We start from the raw sequence: 23492 nt of genomic DNA, 5'->3' as shown, positions 1-23492 counted from the left end.
GTCGGTGGGCGCTCAGCCGTCACAGGTCACTAAACAGATGACCGGCACGCTAAAGAGGAAGTCCGAATCCAGTTCAGCCCATGACGAGGATGGCCCCTCCCCCCTGCGGCTCCACCCGGTCATCGATCACGCGTCGGCGCTCCCGGCCGACACCACAGAAGCAGGTGACGAGAAGCCGGAAGCCGTGAAGCTGAAAAGTGAAATCTGCTTTCTTCCTCGTCACCTCAAACCCTCTTGTCCCTCTGCTCCTCTGTCCCGCCCAGGCTCTGCTGCGCCTCCTCCGTCCTCCTCCCCCTCCTCCTCCTCCTCCCTGGCCCTGGCTGTGTCCCACGGCGGGGGCGGGCGGCCAGGGGGAGCGAGCTCCTCCCCCTCAGGCCGTGGTCAAACCTCACGTCCTCACGCACCTCATCGAGGGCTTCGTCATCCAGGAAGGGGCGGAGCCGTTCCCTGTCAGTACCTGGGGGGTTTTGCTGTTTTTTTTTAGGTGCACCATGAAGTTTAGAGTTTGAAAATGTGAAGAATCCCAATAGTCCAGTCATTTTATTTTTTTTTCAAGGTCAAACAAATTGCAACAGAAACAAACTCAACTGATTTTGTATCCTCGACATGTCCTGAGTGAGGGAAAAAAAAGCCCCGAGGAATCCCACTGGGGGAAAGTTTCAAAAAAGACCAAAATACATCCCATTCAAACGCCTATTAACTTTTTTTCTCATGTGAATAGGGTAAAAATTTTAACCTTTAGGTATCACCATGAAAATTCCTGAGTTGATTACTTACCTTAAGACAAATAAAAAATGTATTGAAAGTTTGTTGAAATTGTTTAGTAACATGAGCTAATTTGCATAAATTTGCATAAACTCCACAGCTTTACAGAGGGCATATACAGTGGTCTTCTTATGATACTAGCATGAAAATTGGGATGAGCTGTCTCCATGGGTCACGTGACAAGTAACCGCTTAGAAATTTCAAAATGGCAGCCATTTTTCAAGATTGCTACCACCTTAGTGGAGCAGTTATGACATGCTGCAATGATAATTGTTAAAGACTGGTTATAAGTTCCTTCTTCCTTAATGTTCATTGGTAGCCTAAATGGGTTCCATTCAGACCTTAACGTTTAGTATTTGACTGTTATATATCAACAGGATTGATTATGAGATTTTCACCTGGCTTTGCTCATGTCAATAAACAATTTCAACAAACTTGCAATACATTTTTTATTTGTCTTAAGGTAAGTAATCAACTCAGCAATTTTCATGGTGATACCTAAAGGTTAAAATTTTTACCCTATTCACATGAGAAAAAAAGTTAATAGGCGTTTGAATGGGATGTATTTTGATCTTTTTGGAAACTTTCCCCCAGTGGGATTCTTCTGGGCTTTTTTTTTCCCTCACTCAGGACATGTCGAGGATACAAAATCAATTGAGTTTGTTTCTGTTGCAATTTGTTTGACGTTGACCCCTTATTTGGCTTAAAATGACTGGACTACAAAGCTGTGGTGCTAAAACATATAAAGCAGTTATAAAAACAGCTCCATGTAAAGGGAAATAAAGATCAGTGCTTTACTTTGTGTCGTCAGAGGAGCCTGTCGCTGATTCGGTTTTTCCTCTCGGCGTTTGTGCGACAGGTGTGCGGCTCGGTGAAGGAGCCGGCCGCTGAGGATCTGACCAATGACAGCCCAGACACCAACCCATCGGAGGCTGTGACGACAGCAACAGGTAACGGCCAGGCCGCCGTGGTATTAACGCTGCCTTCCAGAGATGTCAGAAGGTGGGAAATTCCGGCTTCATACTATAAATACATGGGAACAGACACCTCAGATGTCTCAGCCGTGACGTTTCTCTCTGATGCAGTGAGCTGACTTACATGCTGCAGCGTTCATGGGTTTTACAGTTGAATATTCCTTTAAATTTAATGGCATGACACTAAATCTGTAATGCTGTGTGTATGGTAAGTGGTGAAACCTTGTGAAATGAAACGTCTCAGCGTGCCGTGTGGGCAGCAGGACGTCACACTTTGTGGATGTGTCTGTTTTCTTCAGGCTGAGCCGCTGAGACACTCTGAGGTTGTAATTACAGCCCAGCAGCTGGGAATTTCCTTCTTCTGACTCCTGACTGCACGTCTGTCCGTCCGTGTAAACACTTTGTTGTTGTGAACGCAGTAAACACAACAGCGCAGAAACTTCATACGTGAGCCACGCACAGGAGCGCCCTGCTGCGTAAATTTGATTATTAATGAGGAAAAATGTGTTTCCTGGCAACCAGAATAACTCTTAAGTTCATATTAACCAGCCTATGTCACATTTTGCACAGAGAAAAAAAAACTCTCCGAATCAACAAGACCAACTCAAAATGGCTTCTTCACATGAACAATATTGGAAAAACTAAGAGATTCCCCGATTTATTTATTTATTTATTTTTAATATGGATAAATTATCAAATTCGATACAAGTTACAAGCTGATTGCAAGTTTGGCGGATCAAGGAGTGGAAGGTGGTTATTTGCATATTCATAAATCAGTGCATACTTAATGAGTGCAATGTGTAGAGTTACACCGAAGCCGTTTAAAGGCAAGATGGGATTCTTTTTCATGGAAAAAAAAAAACTTAATGAATGGCTTGAGGGGGACTTAAACATTAAGATCTATGCTAATTAATGATTTAATTAGCTGAATCAATTTAAATTAATTGCCCTGTGATGGACTGGCGACCTGTCCGGGGTGTTTCCCCGGCCGTCTGCTCAGTGAGCGCTTACGACGTTTAGCGGTTTGCAAAAATAAATGAATGAGGCGTTTAAGTGTAGCAGAGCCTTTTCACCAGGACACCAGAACCCTGAACTAAGGTCATCGGTCATTAATTAATGTTATTACTAACACCTGTGTTCACCTCCTTTCTCATGTCAAAATGAAAAGAAAAAAAACAAAAAAACAATTGCCTGTTGTATGTAGGGATGGGCAATATATATAATTGATATTAGCATCGGTATCGTGATATAAGACAAGTTATCATCTGTGATTTTGGATATCGTAATATTATAGAGCGTAATATTATACAGGTGTTTTCCTGGTGTTGAAGGCTTCCTTTCACTAATGGGATGCAGTTTTCCGAGCTTGACAGAATATTCCACTTGTTCTTTAATTTGCCTCTACTTGGTCATCAAATCCACATCATTACTGACTGTTCAAAAAAATATCGAAAACCAGTAGTTACCCTGCAGAATCATCACAGTCTCAAGGTATTTGGTCAAGTGTATCGTGATATGATCGCCCAGCCCTAATTGTACGTGTGTGTTTTTTGATGTAAAGTTGTTGAAGTGCAGAAGTTAATTGACCATGTGCTGTTCTCTGTCTGTGACCTCCTCCCTCAGTGCTGAAGTGTGAGTACTGTAAAAACTTTGCCCCTGCCAGCCAGTTCAGAGGCACCAAACGGTTCTGCTCCATGACTTGTGCCAAGAGGTACTTTGACATGCATGAAGTTATAAGAGGCGCAGCGGCAGTCATCTCAGAAATCACGTTTTGGAGCGTTTTCTTTCAGAGTAAAACCAGGTTGGCATATTTTAACTTAAAAACCTGTCAAACGTACAGCTATTTTCAAGATAACTTTTGTCCCAGATAAGACATTGTTTGTTTTTTGAGCCGTAGCTTTGAGTTGACGTAATAGTCCAGTAATTAGTAGTCCAATTTTAGGCCAAAATTGGGGTCAACCTAGGACAAATTGCAAGAGAAGCAAACTCAACTGGTTTTGTATTCTCAGTTTGTCCTGAGTGAGGGGAAAAAAAGTCCCAAGGAATCCCATTGGTGGAAAGTTTTGAAAATCACCTCTATATGACCACATATTACCAAAAAACACTGTTTTTAACACACAGGGGAAAGGGGTTCAACATTTTACTTTCAGATATCACTATAAAAATTCACAAGTTGATTACACACACAAAGACAAGAAAAAAAGTCAATTACAAGTTCTTTGAATTATTCTGTTTACACATGCATATCACACATTATCTGATTTGATATGCGCTAATAAGGAATATAAGGAATAAATGCCAGAGCAGGTATTTAAACAGTGAATTAAAAGGTTACTATATATATAGTAACCTTGAATTGAAAGGTTACTATATAACAGTGAATTAATAACATTAATAACTATTTATTCCAATTAGCGCATGGAATGAAATGGAATTATTCCAATTCCATTTATTCCAATTAGCGAATATCAGATCAGATAATGTGTGATATGCATGTGTAAACAGAATAATTCAAAGAACTTGTAATTGACTTTTTTTCTTGTCTTTGTGTGTGTAATCAACTTGTGAATTTTTATAGTGATATCTGAAAGTAAAATTTTGAACCCCTTTCCCCTGTGTGTTAAAAACAGTGTTTTTTGGTAATATGTGGTCATAAATAGGTGATTTTCTAAACTTTCCACCAATGGGATTCCTTGGGACTTTTTTCCCCTCACTCAGGACAAACTGAGGATACAAAATCAGTTGAGTTTGCTTCTCTTGCAGTTTGTCCTAGGTTTTTTCATAAAATTACTGGACTACAAGAGGTTTCCACTAGACAAGGGACGTAACATAATTTGGGGGCTCGTCCGGGATTTGAACCCGGGTTGTCTCACACCCCCAGCAAAAAAATATCCTCAGACCAACAAAAACAATAAAGAGCCATAATGAGCAAACATGCAGCTAAATGTTTGAATTCTCAGATGGCTGCTGCTGCACATTTCATAGCATGTTATTTTTTGTATGCTTACGTGTTTTTTACGTTTGATGTACACTGTGATATCGCCACCTCATTCACTTTTCTGTTCAACCTTAGCATGAATAATGTGTCTTTTTTTGTTTCTGTTTTTTTAATGTCAGTCGCATAATACAATCCATTTGTTGTACGTATGTTATGTTTACACAGTGTAAACAATGCATATTTTGCATTGTTTAAAAGAATATGTAACTTTTTACATTTTCTGCTTCTGCTTTGCATTTGTCCCTTTGTCCACTACACGTGTATCGGTTTTACACTCTGTATGGTGCAAAGGGAAAACAAAAAAAAGATGTGTTGCTCGTCTTGGCTTCAGTACCGTATATGTTACTGTTTGTCTACGATACAGTATGTATTGGTTCCCCAGGTACAACGTCAGCTTCAGCCAGCACTACCGCATGCGGCAGAGCCAGGGTCAGGGTCAGGCGCAGGGTCACGCTCAAGGTCACGAACACGGCCACGGTCACCTGTCGCACTCGGACGAGGAGGGAGGGGTGGCGAGGAGGAGGGTTCCCCGCAGGACCAGCTCCGAAATAGCCAGCGCCAAGATCGCAGGGAGGCCCATTCCTGTCAAGGTGAGGGGTTTAAGGAAAATACTGGAAAATTAACAAATCATTAACAAATCATTTCTAAATCATAAAAAGTTTCATAAAAGTTCATAAAAGCAAACTCAAGACCTACCTTTTTTAGTATGGCTTTTAACTAAATTTTATTTATTTATTATTTTTAAACTTTTAGTCTGGTTCTTAACTGATTTTTATTTATTATATTATTTATTTATTTTACCTTTTTAGACTGGTTTTTAATTGAATTTTAATTATTTGATTATTTTTACCTTTTTAGTCTGCCCTTTAACTGAATTTATTTATTACTTTTATTTTTTAGATATTTACTGAATTTTAATCTGTACAGTCATCTCATATCTCTATAGTATCAATTATCTTCACTCTGGTGTTTCCTCACTTCAAAGTGGCGAGTGTAGGAGAGTGTTTCCTCAGTGTTTTTAAATTTGTGTGTGTGTTTGTGTTTGTGTGTGTCTATGTATGTATGGGAGAAGGGGGGATATCTCTTGTGCCTATTATTTGTTGTATTGTTTTTATGCCATGCACTTTGGCCTGCTCCTTTTGTATGAAAAGTGCTCTATAACTAAAGTTTGACTGATTGATTGATAAAGCAGCTTTGGAAGATGTGGAAAAACTCACCAAAGACACCATGAAAAGTTGTCCTGTCAATATGTCCTGGTTTTTAATGAAAGGTTTCAAATCTTTTCATCGGGATCTTGACGATCTCTGTTAGAAACATTCATCCATCATAAAAATCATCCAGCACTGGATGCCCATCCAGTGGGCATCCAGTGCACAGCCAGACAGTAGAAAAAAAATGAAGTAAGATTACAAAATAAGTGCTGCCGTCCTTGTTCTTCTTCTCCTGGTGCTGTTTGATTGATTTGCTAACAGCTGTTTTGCATAGCGCCACCTGCTGTACCAGCCTTGCGGTGATGCCAACTATCAACTTTTATTCATTTTTTTTTTTTTTAGAAGATTTAAAGTATGTGAAATTTATGGAAAAAATATTTAAATGAGAGGACTCCGGGACTCGTTAATGTAGTAATTAGTGTATTTTCAGGGACAGTGCATGTTAATGATAATAGCCACTAACACTGTCTCCTCCCTGCAGTGCCATTCAGAGTCCAGCCACTCAGACGAGGCGTCCAGCGGCGAGGACGAGGAGGACGACCCCATGTCCCTCTCTCCCGCCTCCTCCGCGTCCTGCCACCAGCCGCCCCCTCCGCTCCCGCTGGAAGGCTCCGCCCCCGGCTGTCTGCCCGGCAGCCCCGCCCAGTGGAGCGTGGAGGAAGTGTCTCAGTTTATTTCCTCCCTGCAAGGTTGGAAGGTTTACATAAGTGATGACTGATGTTTTTTTTTTTTTTTTCACCTCAGTGCATATTAAATGTCATTTGACAGGTAAAGAGTTAAATAAATAGTCAGTTTCTCTCTCTCTGATGTTGTGTTGATCAGTACAGTGTGATGTCACCGTTCAGGACATCAAAATGATGGGATTTAATACGAGTTTTAAAAAAATCTAAATTTAGTCAGTTCATTGGCATTTATTGTTAAATTGGGGAATATTCTGCCATGGAAAATTAAAGCCAAAAAAGTTATGTTTTATTTCAGTTTTTCAGACTTTAACCCTCTGGAACTGAAACACACAAAAGTCCCATTGTTTCTTTCTGAAAATGTTTTAAAAATTGCAACTTTGGCCCATGAGGACACAGTTTTATTAGTTTTTTATCAGAATCTGTTGACTTCCATCTAAAGAAATACATAAAAAAAATAATAATAATTTAAAATCGTTCAAAACTCCAACCCCTAAAATATATCAGATACAAATATATATTGTTTTTAAATAGAAGAAAAGTAACAATTAAGGTAAGACTGAAAAAAAAAAAACATTATTTACAGTTAGAAAAAGTTTAAGAAATAAAAAATGAAATATTTAAAGTACAATTTGTTAAAAATGCATTTATAAAAATATAGAAAATATTTAAAATGACTGCAGGAGTCTGCAATTTCTAAAGTACAATGATGAATTGCATCCTCATAGGCCAGATGATATTTTTCTTTATTTATTATTTATTATTTATTATTTTGTTTCACACAATGTTTGAAGGAAATTATGGGATTTTTTTTGTCTCATAGGGGCTTCACATTGATTTAGATTATTGAAGTTTGGATCAGTCTCTCTGTAATCACACAAGCTGCTAACAGCTGGCATTAAAGACGCTCACTCTGCTACTCTTCTTTTTTTCCATTTTTCTCTTTTCCCCTCCTCCCACTCGCCCTCGCCCCTCCTCTCTCCCGTCCCAGGATGCGAAGAGCTCGCCTCGCAGTTCCTGTCGCAGGAGATCGACGGACAGGCGCTGCTGCTGTTGAAGGAGGAGCACCTCATGTCCACCATGAACATCAAGCTGGGCCCCGCCCTCAAGATCTGCGCCCACATTAACAATCTGAGAGACTGACGTGAATGTGCCCAAAATCGAGCCCCGGGCCTTTGCCCCCCACACCGCTGTCCCAAATCCAGATTAGAAACCGCCAGGACCCGAGCGTCCTGCCGTGGAATGTAGGAGGTGCGTCTCAGAAAGCCAAGCCTGAGCTCTTTCTCCCGACATGGGCCTGTAGCACTTGAAAGCCTCATTCACACGGGACTGTTACGACGCCGGGACGTCCTCTGAGTCTCAACAACTGCAGACCCACTGGTGACTTTAATCGAGATGTTTCCTCTGGCAAAAAAAAAAAAAAAAAAAAATGCCCCTACAGATCGTTTTCATAGCAGCTTATCATGACCCTGTTATGTTTTCAAGCTAAGCGCCCTCTAGTGGTCCTGTAATAGAATAGAATAGAAACTTTATTGTCTGTTCTTCAGTAAAAACAGCATAGTGTTCAGGGAGCGACAAAGTAAAGGCGCATTCAGACCAAACGTGAAGCACTGGTCATTTCAGTGCACGCCATTATATAATTTGTGTTTTTTTTTTTTTTTTTTTTTTTTTTTTTATTATTATTAATCCGACGAGGTCCACTCGTTCTAACAGTCCTGTGTGAAAACGCGGCTTTGACCCAAGTTGTGTTTGTCCTGTTTCCTGTTTCCCGTTTGGGTCACATTTTATGTTTCTGCTCCAAACCAACGTAATCAAAGAAGGAAAGAAAGAAAGAAAGAGAGGAAATGCAGAAGAATTATGTCGGAAAAACATGTTCTGTTCTGATTTTGATGTTTTTGTTGCATCATGTTGCACAAAGAAATTTTTTTATGTTGTTGGATAAATCAAATAAGATTGATTGTTCTGCCTGTATCTTGATTTATGGTTATGATTACGGCCCTCGTGTGAATCGAATCCACAGTCAGAGTGGATGTGGGACTAAAATGATGTGTTGAAGACATGAAGGGTTTGAGTGAAATTTATCTGAAAAAACACGAGAGGAAAGAGTCTCAAGATCATAACTTTGATAGAAAACTAGCACTTCGTCTGCTGTGATCACTTTATGAGAGCAGGTGTGACGACGGCGGCCTGTTTGGTTGTTTACAGGGTACGGAGGGTACAGGGTCCCGGCCGGCTCCCTCACAGTTAAAAAGAGGGATTTCGATAAAATTATTATCGTTACAAGACACGTTTTCATCGGTGAGCTTTGCGTTTGGCCAGGCGGATTTAGGACAAAAGCACAAGTTCTGCTCCGAGACGTTTCACATCTCTAGATTTACCAAATGCAAAGTTTGAGAATGAATCAACCGAGGACGTCCTTTAAAAACAACAGTCGTCTGCGCTCATTGATTTATTATTATTTCATTTTGAAGAGACAGTGTCATTTTTGTTTTCCTGACTGCTCCTGATCTGCGAGCAAAGGGAAACGTCACGGGCTTGACTTTGTGTGGCGACACGAAGTCATGAAGAAAAGTGAAGGGGCAAAAAAAAAAAGTCATCATGTTGATTTGAAGGATCTTCAAGCTGCATTCATGCACAAAAAGGAAAACCAAGTTTAAGAATAATAAAAAAAAAAAAAAGAAAAAGAAAAAGGAGGCTCGCAGCCACAAAATGTGGACCTGAGTTTGGGACGAATGAACAAGGGACAAAGAAGGATGAGTGACTTTATGAATGAGCAACTAAACTGTAGTAAGTGTAATATTTGCCTTTATATTTAAATGCACATTTGTTTGCTGGACTGCCTTGTTTAAGCTATTTACTGTAGATTTTTTTTTTTTTTTCTCTATCTGTGAACCTTGTGGCCTTTCTCAGTAGTCTGTACAAATAGGTTTAGACCGGGATTGTCTGTTTTTTACAACTGCTTTTTCATATCATTCCTTCTTTTTTATATATTAGTGCTTACTTTTTTACTCTGGTCATTTCAAGCGATGACATGCGTTGCCTTTCCCAGAGAAGCGTGACTGAAGAGTAGTAGCTACACCTTGATCAAGGAACCTTCCCGTCTTCCTCATAGCTTTGTCGCATTTCGTGTATCTGCCTACGGTATTTATCCACCTAGCTAGCTCTCTTTGGCTTTATTGTTAGTGACTGTGGCTATTACAATATTCTTATTCAAAAAGGGATAATAATCTTTGATAGCTGTGTGTTCATGTTTCACAGTCGCCCCAGGATTTTGTAGTGCCGAACTTGTACATTTTTTTTTTCCTGCAAAATCAACAGGTTCCTCTGCATATCGTAAGGGCTTGTGGTTTTTGACCAAAAAAAAGAACAACAAAAAAAAAAAAAAAGAAAAGAAAAATGCACTCAACATTTAAACACGAGCCCCGATTTCTTTGCCAAATCTCTGCACCCTGAGGTGAAAACCAGCGTGACAGAAACACGTTGTGAGCAGCAGATCGTTCTAACTCTGTTCCTGGAGTCGCTCTCGTCCTGAAACGTAGCACTTTTCTCCCAAAATGACAATTCTGCAAAAGGAACGTTTTTTTTAAATTTTTTTGTTTTGTTTTGTTTTGTTTTCCAGAGAAGCCGCTGCAGAATCAAAGTGTTTTATTTTTTTTATTTTTTTATTTTTTTCGTGCAGTAAATCACTGAAAAACTGCAAAATCTTGGAGGGACTGGTTTTAAGCTTTGATGAGACAAGGTTTATAATATCATCATGCAAATAAATAATCCAGGAGCAATTTTAAAGCCATGATGGTTGTGCTTTTATTTCTGAAATGGGAGAACTAACCTCTTTGTGAGGAGTGACGGACCATTTGGAAGTGTTTGCTTCCCCAGGTGAGTTAAAAATGTGTACTACCTTGCAGAAATACATATATATATATATAATATAAATATAAACGCCTGCGGACATTAACCATGAGAATAAATCAGTGTAGTTTGTTTTTTCAACCTTAATTTACAGAGAAGGATTTCATTCACCCCCCTACACACACACTCACTCCTGGGATTTGTAGTCCCACCGCACAGCCACACCCCCCACTGAGCAGCGTCATGACTTCTGAGCTCTTTTTCTTCGTTAAAATAATCAGGAGACATGCAGTACATTGTTCTCTTTCTTTGTAATAGTCTCTTCGATATGTTTACAGATAAAAAGACCTGATATTTACAATTCATATATTACTTTTTATTATATAGTTAAAGGAGTATGCTGACATTTTGAGGCAAAATACCCCTTTTCTTGACTTCCCCAGACTGAGACAAGATGTTTGATGCCATTTTCACCTCTGGACGTCCACTAGTGGGTAGCATTTCATCTTAGCTTAGCATAAAGACTTGAAGTCTATAGGAGTCGTTAGCCTGGCTTGTCAAAAGTGTAAAAATAAACCTCACAGCAATTCTGAAGCTGTGTTTTTTGCACAGTGGATCATGTAGATTTGAAATACACGTCTTGGAATTTAAAAAAAAAAAGAATTTTTACTTTTAGGGAGCTAGGCTAATGACTCCCATAGACTTTAAGTCTTTATGCTAAGCTAACAGGAAATGCTACCCATTAGTGACCAAACCACTGGACGTACAGAGGTGAAAACGGTGTCGAACATCTTGTTTCATTCTGGGGAAGTCAGAAAAACCCTGGAGTATTCTGTAACATACTCCTTGAACGTAACGTGAGTGTGCTCCGTAACACTCATGAAGTGTCCCAGCAGTCTCTTTGTGCGAGCTGAGTGATTTTGAGTGTCCGGTAAAATAACAGTTCGATTGAATGCGCATTTTGATATAAAAAGTTATTTGATAACTGGTCCAACGACGTGCACAGCCCACGCAGAACGTCTTTCAGAACAGTCTTCAGTGCAAAATCACGTGAGGCCGGCCCGGCGGAGGAGGAGGAGGAACACCAGCGTTGACTGATCAGACTCCCAGCCAATCAGAGAACGGCGTAGTTGTAGGCCTCTCCATATCCCGCCTCCCGCAGGTATTTCTCAATGTCCAGCGGCTCAGGCACTCTGAGAACCGTCCTGTCATTGGCTGACCTCTCGCCGGCCTGCAGCCTCCTGATGAGGTCGGACGTGGGCGGACGCTGCTGCGAGCTCCACTGGCAGCACGACCTGATGAGCGAGTACCTGGACCAGGTAACACACACGGAGGTTAGTACATAAACCAAACTACTGAGTGATAAAATGTCACCTAAAGTTGTCTACTAATGTGGTCACATAGAAGTACATTTTCAATACTAGAAATGCAGGCAATCTTTGGACATTGATTTTCTTCCAAGGTTTGAAAGAATAAGATGCAAATAAGGAGATTTAATGCCAAAAAATTATAATCTGGCCCACTAAAATCTCTTAAGTAACCCCCTCGTGACCTCTTGATTAATTGCCCTTATTAAACTTCAGATATCACGTTTGTATGAAGGCTGTTTCACACAGAATTGAGTGTGTTAGGGTTAGAACGTGTATCTGTTTTTCGCTCTCACAGTGAGTTGGAGCAGCTGGCTGGTCTCCTCAGGGTGTTTCCTCTCTGGAGATACTGCAGGAGTTCACTGGCCATGAGATGAGCAAACGGTGGGTCGCCTGGACACACACGGGGGGCAGTGTTAGTGCTGAAGTCTGTTGCATGACTTTAATTAAATTTTTTTATTCTGCAAGATGGTATCTAGGTTGGTTATAAAATTATCATGTTCTCTAGAAACGGTTTAGTATGGTTCTCAGTGCATCAGGTCCTTTACAGTAAGGTTGGATATTGCTGATAATCAAATTCCAGCATTTTTCTAAAATGTTACGCAAACCAAAGTCAAATAAAAGTATTAGTACACATTTAAAATGTTCTCCTCCAAGGTACTTAAGTTTGGGTCAAATCCAGCATCTCTCCAAACTGGCTTGCAATCTTGTACGATTGGAGTTGCATCGTTTGTGATTATTTTCAAATTAAATTCTCTTAAAAGGCAAGATTATAGTTTCAAAAACACCCACCTAACGTGACCATCTCATAGAGCAGGATACCAAAGGACCATCTGCCAGGAGAGAGAATAGCTGGAATTAGTCTTTTCAATGAAAGGGACAGGAATTCAGTGTAAAATAAATACAGACATTATGGAATGAATGGTAATGAAAAAATGTCTGAAAGCAGCTGTCCAATGCTAATTTATGTATCATATATATCAAGTATCATAGTGTTTGTAGTGAGTGCTGATTTGCAACAGCTGTGCCTAGAGGGGCTTTTAAAAAAAGGAGAGATTAAAACAGTAAATTAAAAATAAATAAATAAATAAATTTTAAAAAAGAATAGAAGGTAATCAGTCAAATCCACCAGCTGATCAGGAGTCCAGTGTGCACTAGAAATGCCTCCTGAAGCCTCTTGATCTGGGACACTGGAGGGTCAAAATGTCTATATGAAGTATTTTGAAAAGGTCATGGAACAGAGAATGTGATTTGAAGATATTAAAGACATCAGCAGTAAAATTTAGATTTTGCTGCTGCTGATGCATCACATTCCTATTTCCATTCAGCCATGTTGTCTGGACTCTCTGCTCTCCTCACTCACACGTCGCTGCTCTGGCTGGCGGGTCTCCTGGCCAGCACTTCAGGCGCCTGCCACTTCCTCAGCTCCATGTCCTCCACCTCGCCCGGCGACCCGGCCTGCGTCCTCCGGCGGTAGGCGGGGCCAAACCCCCACAGTTTGGCCGTCAGGTCCCCACCAACCAGGACGCTGCGAGCTCCCACGTTGCCATGCATGCAGCCCTGAGTGTGCAGGTACTCCTGAGGAGATATCCAGACACAGAGAAACAAACTGAGGTCTTTAATTGGATCTTTCTGGGGCTGACTGACCTTGAAGTGGGTTTTCACTGATTTTTTTTCCCCTTTTTATAAGTTGTTGAAGGAGCAAGGTTGGCAAATAGCAGACAGAGTTACATTAATATTTACAAGCAGGGATGGGGGGTGCTATTGGCAGGTTTACGCCCTCTAGAGGACATAATATGGACTTTCACCCTACAGAATATACTGAGCATTAATAAAGAAATTAATTAAACTCAGTGTTTTGCAGCAATTGAATTTCTGCACATGTCAATAACTCTAAGTGGAGATAGAGATAAACAGAAGATGGGTCAGTGCAGAGAAGAGGACAGACAGACAGGTAGAGGATTCACTCTCTCCAGTCAGACAGACAGCAGCAGGTTTTGTCATGACATGAACAGAGAAACACCGTGAGGCTCTGTGCTCTCCTTTTAACCGATCAGTTAAAAGACAGGATGATGATGAAGAGGCAAGCAGACAGACAGGATGTGCTCTTGACCAGGGAAGCAGTGAGACAGACAGACAGACAGACAGACAGACAGGCAGACAGACAGACAGACAGACAGACAGATGTTGAACCCACCAGAGCAGAGGCCACCTGTCCTGCCATGGTGAAGATCTTCTTCTCTGTTAGGTCACATGGACACTCTCCACCTGAGTTATCCTACACACACACACACACACACACACACAGGAAGAGGGGTAGTGTGTACACCTGTTGTTACTGAGTTACTACAGTCCACCTGTTCATTAAAAACAGGAAGAGATAACTGTTCCTGTCTCTGTCAGGAACACATTACACGGATCTATACTGCCCCCCACAGGCAAACTGCAGGAACTACTTATTGTATGTACTCAAGGTCAAAGGTCTCGACCAGGTTTTAGAGTCCATATTAGCATTATTATAGCTAACTGATTCATGTAGAATGTGCTTTTGTACAAGCAGGTCTTTGGCAGCTCTAAGGCTGAATATCTGTGTAGCATAAGGCATTAAATTATCTCAAATGCAGTTTTTGGAGCCTTGATTTGCAATATGCAAAACATTTGTATTGTGTCTACTTTACTGATCACAACTGGACATAATGGACTGAACCTCTAACCCATCCTACCACCTATTTATAGTTTTAGACATTTCATCAGCCGTGTTCAAGCATAAAATAGGCTTTTGCTGGGGTTTTATTTTTTTACGGTTCTTAAATTGGTCTTAGTTTCAATTCCAGGTAGCATCAAAAAAAACTTTAAAAGTTCTTGATTTGGTTTGCAGAAACTGGCCGTCTCTTGTGCAAGCAATAAGCTGATATATGTACTGTATGTATCCCTGTGTCATGGCCGGTCACTGTACCTGCCTACACCTCCACAGGAAGCCCAGCAGGTCTCGGTGCTGCAGCTCCTCCACCACCATCATGAGCGGCGGCTGCGCTGAGATGACGCCCATGAGGACGGGCAGGAAGGGGTGCGGCCCGAGCCCGGACAGGAAGGAGGCGAAGCCGAGGAAGTGCTGCTTCTCGCTGCTGTTTGCCGTCTCTGCAGAGGAGGAGAGGTGGCACAGTGAGGTCTAGTTTCTTCAGCAAAATTAAAAAGACACGTCTGTCGAGCCCCAAATCTGACCCTCATAAAAAAGATTTAACCCTAGATTTAATCCTAGATTTAAGATTTAACCATATAATTGCACCCTAACCCTATAATCAGTGTCAAATTGTTGTAGTTTGATTACTGCATCGCTAACACCCACATGATATTTTGCCTCATTAATCTCTACTCCAGCTTTTTTTTTTTTTTTTTTTTTTTTTTCCCCCAAGGATGGCGAGGGCATTTAAGTGGTCATTTTGGTTTATTGGTTAAGGTTGGGGTTAGTCATAACTTGGTCAGGGAAAGATTGTAGAGAATGAATGTAAGTCACTTAGGTGATTACTTCACCATCCTAGGGAAAAAAATATCACATCCCCTACATGTCAAAGAGGTGGGTTGTTTTCCTGAACCTTTTTCCCTGAGCAAGACCTTCAGTCTGTGGTCCACAATGAAAAACTTTACCATTTTACGACATAAATAACAATGTATGTTATGTTATATAGTTATATATAATATTACGCACAGATAGACAATATACAAGTGCATCTTGGTTCCTGTTTTTTCCACACTGCATTGAAATTAACATAAAATTTGGTGTTTTTCAGCAGTAATTTTCTGACCCGAAAGCACTGGGGAACCTTAGCGTCAGAATATGGATTTATATTGAGCTCAAGAACATATAGAGGTAAATGTGCTGCTAAACTTTCATGTAATTTTTACTTGTTTTCTCCTTCTAATTGTGTTTCCACTGAATAATCCCAGGCAGACGTCTGCACAGGGAAGTCTAATCCCAGGATTTGGCGTGATGGAGCCGGGTTCACCTTTCAGGACCCTGAGGACGACGTCCCTGCGGTCCATTCGGGCTCTGTAGAGGCTGACCGTGTCATCCGGCTTGATGGAGAAGGACAGCGGCAGGGCTGTGACCTGTTTGAAGGCCGCGTGCTGCCTCTCTGTGGCCGTCTGTGGTACTGCAGCCAGAGTCGGCCTCACGTTGCGCTGGATCTGCTGAACCGTCATGGGCAGCTCCTCATGCTCCAGCGCGTTCAGCCCGGGCGGAGCTACACACACACATTTGGACACACACACAATAGTGTTGAATAATGAAAAAATGGCTCAATAAAATCCAGGCAGAACAACAGGCAGGTACAAACCATCGATGCCCTGCAGGTCCCGTCGGTGGCTGTGCCTTTGAGTGTGTCTGTGGCTCGACCTCTGGTAGGGCTGGGAGGGCTGGGCGGGCCGGGGCGCCGTGGCCCGAGCCCGTCTGCGTTCAGGGCAAAACCTGAGCAAACACACGGCCAGCAGGGTGCACAGGAAGGTCAGCAGGAGCAGCGTGGGCACGACGATCACCTCGGACTCGTACACCCTGATCTCTGAGGGAGGAGGAGAGGGGCCGAGGACGAATGTTAGGAACAGGAGAAAGAAACCAGAACGCCGTGTTGGTTCCTGCTTGCCCCCTGAGGCACTGAAATGTGTGAAAATGTCTCTTTAATGTCAATTCTCAGTGACAGCGGTGCAGACAGGGGTTGAAGTAATCCTGAATCACTGATATGATCGAGGAGGCGTCCTATCTCTTGGTTCTAGGCCACTGCACTAACAACCACTTCACTGCAAAAACTCAAAATCATACCAAGAATATTTGTCTTATTTCAAGTCAAAATGTCTTATTTCTAGTCAAATTATCTCATTAAACTTAAAATAAGACATGATCAGCTCAGAAGTAACTTGTTTTTAGACAATTTTCACTTGTTTCAAGCTATACAATTAGACTTCTTTTAGACTTCTTTTATTGTCATTGCACAAAAAAACACAGCAGTGAGATTTTGGCAACGAAATGTCGTTGCTTGGCTTCCGGATTACAGCAGAGATGGAATTGTGGGACCGTTTAGGTATATATAAATATAAATATTATACGTAAATATAGTCTATATAACTGGTATGATATGGTCTATATAACTAGTGCTAAAAAACAGGAGCTAAATAGTAATGAGTGCAATTTAGAATAGCTAGATAAAACAGAATGTACAACAACAGACTAAACAGTGTAAACAACTGAATAACCAGTATAAATAATAATGAGTGCAATTGAGAATAACTAGATAAAAACAGAATGTAAACAACGGACTGAGCAGCGTAAACAACTGAATAACCAGTGTAAATAATAACGAGTGCAATAAGAACAGAAACGAGTGCAATAAGAACAGAAACGAGTGCAATAAGAACAGAAAATTAACCCTCCCACCTGCTCGCCTATCCACCATGGGGTCGAGAGCCTTCAGCCGCTCGGCCCCCCGCCTCTGGAACTCATTGCCACAGACCATACAATACTCAGACTCTATCACTACCTTTAAATCCCGCCTTAAAACTCACCTCTTCAGACAAGCCTATGCACTTTAATCTTGGGACTGGAATGACATTACTGTTGCACCTTACTGTTGTTTTATGTATTGCACTTGATATTGGACTTGTTTTTCATTGATTATTATGTTTTATTGATTGTTTTTATTGTCCTTTTGTACGGTGACCTTGAGTGTCCTGAAAGGCGCCTTTAAATAAAATGTATTATTATTATTATTATTAATTTTCACTTGTTTCAAATGAATTTTCACTTGTTCCACTGGCAAATTTTGTCAATGAAACAAGCAAATTTTCACTTGTTTCAAGTGACTTTTCACTCGAAACAAGTGAAAATTGTCTAAAAACAAATTACTCCTGAGGTGATCATGTCCTATTTTAAGTGTATTGAGATATTTTGACTTGAAATAAGACATTTTGACTTGAAATAAGACAAATAATCTTGGTAAGATTTTGAGTTTTTGCAGTGTTTTGTCTCATGGTTGTGTACTGGAGAATTAGCTGTGTGCCAATAGCGGCTGCTGTAAGGTGCTCCCGTGTTGCCACACTCCCTTTGCACAAAGCACAGATTCAAATGGCGTGTCAGCAGCGGTGATAAAGCACATGTCGGTGCCACGCCTTCCTGATGCGGAGCTCCTCCTGAATCCGACGCTCCGCTGCAGGGACGGCTCAAACCGGAATGTAAAAAGACTGGTCTGCGTGAAAAGCAACACACCCTGCTCTCAGTACGCCTTAGGTGTGGTGAGGAATTTGAAGCATGGCGTAAATAATTTTTGCCGTTCTCATTAAGGAGTTTTGTTGAGCCTGAGCTTTCTACACGTCTGTTCCGCTCTCAGGGCACGTCTTGACAAACGTCGACTTAACAAACCTTTACAGTTCGGTGCAAACACTTTACAGGGTGTGTTGTGTTTGGCCCTGCCCGTTCTTTTCTTTAGAGCCTTTGGAAGAAAATGGTTTGTAGCCTATACAGGAAAATCTTGCATGAAGCATCATTTCTAAAACACGTATCAATGCCAGCACCCATTTTTTCCAGAGAAGGTGTCTTTTTTCTATTTGAATTATATCTGATTTTTGGACTGAAATTCTTAATGCATCTTAATTTACTTTTGTATATAGTGAAGAAAACAAAAACACAAAAATGGCACTGATGACAGAATATTATTGGAAGACACTCAGCATTTCAAACTCTTATTTTCTATCATATTCCATATTTGAACAGATGAAGATGAAGACCAAAGATGAAGGAGCACGTTGTCGAGTCATGTGGGTTCCTGGTGTGTAACTTTTCTTTGTTCTCTGATTTGGTCGTTTACCTTCGTACAGTGTCGGATAAATTAATGTGCCAGCTTCCTTCAAGGGCTTATCTCAAGATTACGTAATAATAACTGTAATATCACAGCGTATCAAGGAAATCGGAGGCCATCACGCCATCAGATTGTGTAATCACGCAGCACCTGTGTTTCTCGAGTGGACAGTGTGAACGAAAGTGAATGAAAAACAAGAAGCAGAGAAGAGGAAACTGGAGGAGAGTGGAGGAAGAGAGAGGAGAAGATAAAGGAGACGTAAACAGAACATCAAACTGAAATGCTGCACACCAGAAAAAAAGTTTCCCAATCTTTTGTTTGTTTGTTTTTTTTTTGTCCCACAATGAGTTTGTTCTTTAATCCTGATATTAATTGTGTAATGCAGACTTGTGAAACGACTGTGTTTGTTCCTGCAGGGGAACGGCGCTGATGAAAGGGGAAATCTTTTCAGCCTTTTTAAAAAGGTTGCAGCAATCATTTCACTCCTCAGTTTCATAACAGAATTTGACAAATGGCCTAGTAATGTAAAGCAAGCCTTATTACTTATATACTTATTATTATAACCGTCAGCGATGTGGAAATTTGTCTCGATACTTTTACAAAACTCTCCCTCTGCTTGTCAACATCAATCAATTTGAGTCTACTTCATAGTGGAAATGATGTCGTATTATCAAAACTCACACAATTAACCATCTAACCATCAAATACAGATCAAAATTATTTCCCTTGTGCTGGAAATCCACATCAAACATTTTCCTGAGTTTAAAGATTGGCGCTGGATCTTTGTTTGTTGTTGTTGTTTGTTCGTGTTGCCTTCACAGCCTTTACTTGTTGCCCTGTCCGTCCTCACTCGCTGATTTTTCTGAGTTAAAAGTTTATGATTCCAGTGGTGTGTATGTGTGTGAGTGTGCTCCATCTTTTAACTTTAACTTTTTTAAAGTGTGACAGTGTGACAGCGCCGCAGGAGGTTTCGTTGTTGATAAATGAGGACACAGTATTGAAGAAAAGCGTGCTGATTTTCCATCTTATGTCACATTACTTATAGCACTCTGTGCCTGTTTTTATGTTTTTACTCTGTTTACATTACATTTACATTACAGAGCACTTTGAGCTGCATCTTTTTTGTACAAAAAGTGCTATGCAAAAAGATTTTTAAATTATTACTATTAGTAGTAGTAGTATTAATAATAACAATGATAATGATGACAATAATTAATGCATGTATTATTTATTTGGTGGAAGCTGGTTGGTTTTGGTTCCACTCTTGATTATTATTATAGTTCAGTATCATCATCATCATCATCATTATTATTATTATTAACAACACAATGGCAATTCATGCATTTATTCATTTGCTCATTGTTTATTTTGTTATGTCATGTTTTGTTATGACATAACATAATGTCATGTCATGTTATGTCATGTCATGTTATGTTATGTCGTGGTATGTTATGTCATGTTATGTCATGTCATGTTATGTTGTGTTATGTCATGTCATGTCATGCTGTGTCATGTTATGTCATGTTATGTTTTAAAGTGGTAGCAGGTTGGTTCGGTTCTGCTGTCTGTGTCAGGATTTTCTGAGAAAATGAAGGGAAACAGGAAACTTGTCCTAGAGAGAGTGTGGGAGCATGGCAGAGAGGGAGAGAGGGAACAGGTGGATGAGACTTAAAGGGAAAGAGGAGTGAGCGGAAGCTGAGGAGGGCGTGTGGGAGCCAATGAGAGCAGAGAGGGAGAGAGAGGGAGAGATGAGAAGAGTGGCGGTCGTGGCCTCACCACAGATGGTCTCCCCCGGAGCGCACGGCGTAGCGGCCGTGGAGTTGGATGACATGCTGCAGAGGAGGAGAGGGACACACACAGATCAGCGTTACCACGACTCAGCAGCATTACCACGACTCAGCAGCAGCCCCAAATCCCCACAGCTTAGACGGAGTGACTCGGCGTCGGCCTCCACAGCAGCTCGGGGAGGAAGTGGACGGATCAGTCACGCTGTGTTTAACTACCAGTCACTGATCTCCAAATTAGAGAGGGCTCACTCAGAGGGGAGCAGACTGCCAGCCACAGAAAGAACTCATCACACACTCCTCCATGTTCTCTGATATTTAATTTAGCTTATACTGTTTCACGACTGCAAATGAATGAAAGTCACAGGAATGAAAAGTATGAAACCAGTTTTTTTTTTTTATGGTGAACCAGGCATCACCAACATGGGGAAAATAGGAGCAGAGATCAGAGTTACATCTGCTCAGCGGCGACCCCAAAATCTATAAAAGCCGAGACAGAGTGACTTGGCATTCAGCAGGCATCAGATCACAGGCATGACGAGGCTCGTATGACCGACTCATCCCTGAGTGTGACTGACCAACTGCTTCACCTGAGATTAACCAGCTGCCCCTCAGCTTCAGGCTCTCTGCTCTCAGGCCACCAATTAAAGCCACAAAAGGAAATAATAATAAAATGTTTCCTGCTCCAGCTGCCAGCCTCTTGGTCTTTCCTCAGGCTATGTTCAGTAAAAAGTGGCCTGGTTCAGATTTATTTTTTCACAAATGTGACACAGACCTGATTTTTTTTTTTTTTTTTTTTTATGTCAGTAAAACAACAACAACAACAACAACAACAACAACAACAATAATAATAATAATAATACTGAATCTGACATATTCTTTATCTATTATTTTTATCTTGTTTTTTTTTTTTATTTCTATTTTTTTTCCTCACAAAAAAATCTGTAATTTTCAGAATAATTGTTTGTTTGTTTAATTTGTTTTGTTGTAATTTTCTGTTGGTTTCCTGATTTTTTTTTTTTTTTTTTTTTTTTTTTTTTGGTTATTTTTTTATTTCTTGCTCGTTTGTGAAATCAACTGATTTATAGAAAACAGAAAAATAGATGCAATGAGGATGCAGTTGGATGGCTGACTTGTGACAGTGGACGAACTGGATGAACTAACAGTTTGTAGGTGGAAAAAAATGCAGGGGGCGGGGAGGTGACACAAAGAACATGAACAGTCGGATTAGAAAAATCAGATTAAGGGAAAAAAAATGAATAGGGTCACTACTTTCAGCTGCTGTGTGTATGCAATCCCAGAGTCACAGAGAGAACTTGAAAAAAACTTGAAAATTCTGAGATCTAAATAAACTAGAAAGTTCTGAAATTATAAAGTCACAACTATGCGAGAAAAAAAACTTTTTTTATGATTGAAATTTCATGATTTGGGCCCAGAATCACAATGTTCTCTTCAGCATCTGGACTTTGAACAGACACCGCTGTGCCAGCAACGTGAAGCCATGTGGTTCTTAAGCAAAATAAAAAAAAAAAAAAAAAAAATGTTTTGCAGTGGCCCTAATAGGCTGTCACACATCCTTCCTGTTTCCTTCCACTTTTTTTCATCTCCACTAATTGAAAAAAAAAAATCTTTGAAAAACAAGCTATCCAACTGGGAGTTGACAAGAAAGGGGGTGACAGGGTCCAAAAATTGTCGTTTTCTAAGCACCAAACGACAGTAAAATTTGTGCTGAGCAGGTAACTCAGTAATTATTTTGCAATAATTCCTCTTGGCAGGTAATTTTCACTTGTTTAGCAGCCACTGGCAGGTGAAACAAAAAGTGAATTTTGGACACTGGGTGGAGGCGATTCAGGGCTGAGAGGCATGAAATTAACCACACACACACACACACACACACACACAAACATGAACAAACACAAAGATGCATAAAATCAAAGAGAATATACTTGAAAGTATAATCAAAATCAAATCAAAATATCTACAATGGATGAAGTGACAGGAGAAGGGAGTGTGTGGTAATGACTGTGAGGCTGTGTGTGTGTGTGTCTATTCAAATATCTCCTGAGCACTTCACTTCCCTGTGTGTTTGTAATCTAACCTGTGTACTGCACACAACACACAGACGGTTTATTCAAATCAAAAGGCAGAATGATCGTCAGCTCGATAAGCATTATGGGATTGATGCCGTGGTAACCAGTTGGTTTTGGCCTATTGGACGCCTGCTCAGTGTTCCTGTCCCTTTGATTTGTTTATCAAATGTAGTAAAAAGTGGTGGAGCGTGTCGGCTGCACGTGTCGCTGCAGCGTCCACACCGATCACATGTTCATCACACGACAGCAGCAGCACAAGTTTTTACCACAAATTCTGATTAAAAATGATCTTAGAAGTGTTAATTAACTAATTAACAGCATGGTGATGTTTGTAAAGGAATACTCCAACATTTTGGGCAGAATACTCTTTTTTTTTTTTTTTTTTTTTTAACTTTTTCCCAGACTGGGACAAGATGTTGGACACCATTTTCAACTCTTTTCAACTCTGCTCAGTTCCTAATGGGTAGCATTTTGTGTTAGCTTAGCATAAAGACTTGAAGTCTATGAGAGTCATTAGCCTAGCTCTGTCAAAGTGAAAAAATAAACCTTACAGCCACTCTGAAGCTGTCTGATTTAGTCAGTGTATCTGAAATACATGTCTCAGAATTGTTTTTAGATAGAAATTCGAATCTGACTTCTCCTACAATGACTCTTATTTTGTTTGTTTGTTTGTTTGTTTGTTTATTGTTTATTTTGTTTTTTTGATGCCAAGAAGTGTATTTCAAACACACATCATACACTGTGTACACAAGAGAGCTTCGGAATTGCTGTAACTTTTTTTTTATTTTTTTTTAATTTATTTATTTATTCATTTTGATGGAGGCTAGACTAACGACTCCCATAGACTTTAAGTCTTTGTGCTAAGCTAACACAAAATGCCACCCATAGGAACCGAACCACCAGACGTCCAGAGGTGAAAATGGTGTCCAACA

At 40.5% G+C, this 23492-nt stretch overlaps 1 protein-coding gene, 1 long non-coding RNA gene and 1 pseudogene across 3 annotated transcripts in view; 2 read left to right on the top strand and 1 right to left on the bottom strand.

Annotated features, from left to right (window-relative positions):
• LOC115368310 (polyhomeotic-like protein 1) overlaps positions 1-9312 on the top strand; it is a 20298-nt pseudogene extending 10986 nt beyond the window's left edge.
• A 1929-nt stretch (positions 9313-11241) lies between these two features.
• Positions 11242-23492, bottom strand: part of styk1a (serine/threonine/tyrosine kinase 1a) — a 14159-nt gene continuing 1908 nt past the window's right edge. For both annotated transcript variants that reach the window (XM_030064359.1, XM_030064360.1), the window contains exons 2-10: positions 20463-20518; positions 16179-16400; positions 15849-16085; positions 14801-14982; positions 14042-14122; positions 13208-13422; positions 12637-12677; positions 12141-12237; positions 11242-11787 (exon numbers count right to left, since the gene is read on the bottom strand). In XM_030064359.1, coding sequence (XP_029920219.1) covers positions 11592-11787; positions 12141-12237; positions 12637-12677; positions 13208-13422; positions 14042-14122; positions 14801-14982; positions 15849-16085; positions 16179-16400; positions 20463-20517 — 1326 coding nt within the window. In that variant the 5' untranslated portion in view covers position 20518 and the 3' untranslated portion in view covers positions 11242-11591. The remainder of the gene's footprint in view (positions 11788-12140; positions 12238-12636; positions 12678-13207; positions 13423-14041; positions 14123-14800; positions 14983-15848; positions 16086-16178; positions 16401-20462; positions 20519-23492) is intronic.
• On the top strand, positions 17862-19763 carry LOC115368311 (uncharacterized). Its single transcript, XR_003929006.1, has 3 exons — positions 17862-18118; positions 18602-18656; positions 18782-19763. It is a non-coding gene; the product is annotated as an uncharacterized LOC115368311 (long non-coding RNA).

The sequence above is a fragment of the Myripristis murdjan genome, chromosome 11, assembly GCF_902150065.1.
Source record: "Myripristis murdjan chromosome 11, fMyrMur1.1, whole genome shotgun sequence".
In the NCBI taxonomy this organism is placed as follows: domain Eukaryota; kingdom Metazoa; phylum Chordata; class Actinopteri; order Holocentriformes; family Holocentridae; genus Myripristis; species Myripristis murdjan.
Note: the sequence above shows the minus strand (reverse complement) of the source record. Positions and strands in the feature narration are given on the sequence as shown.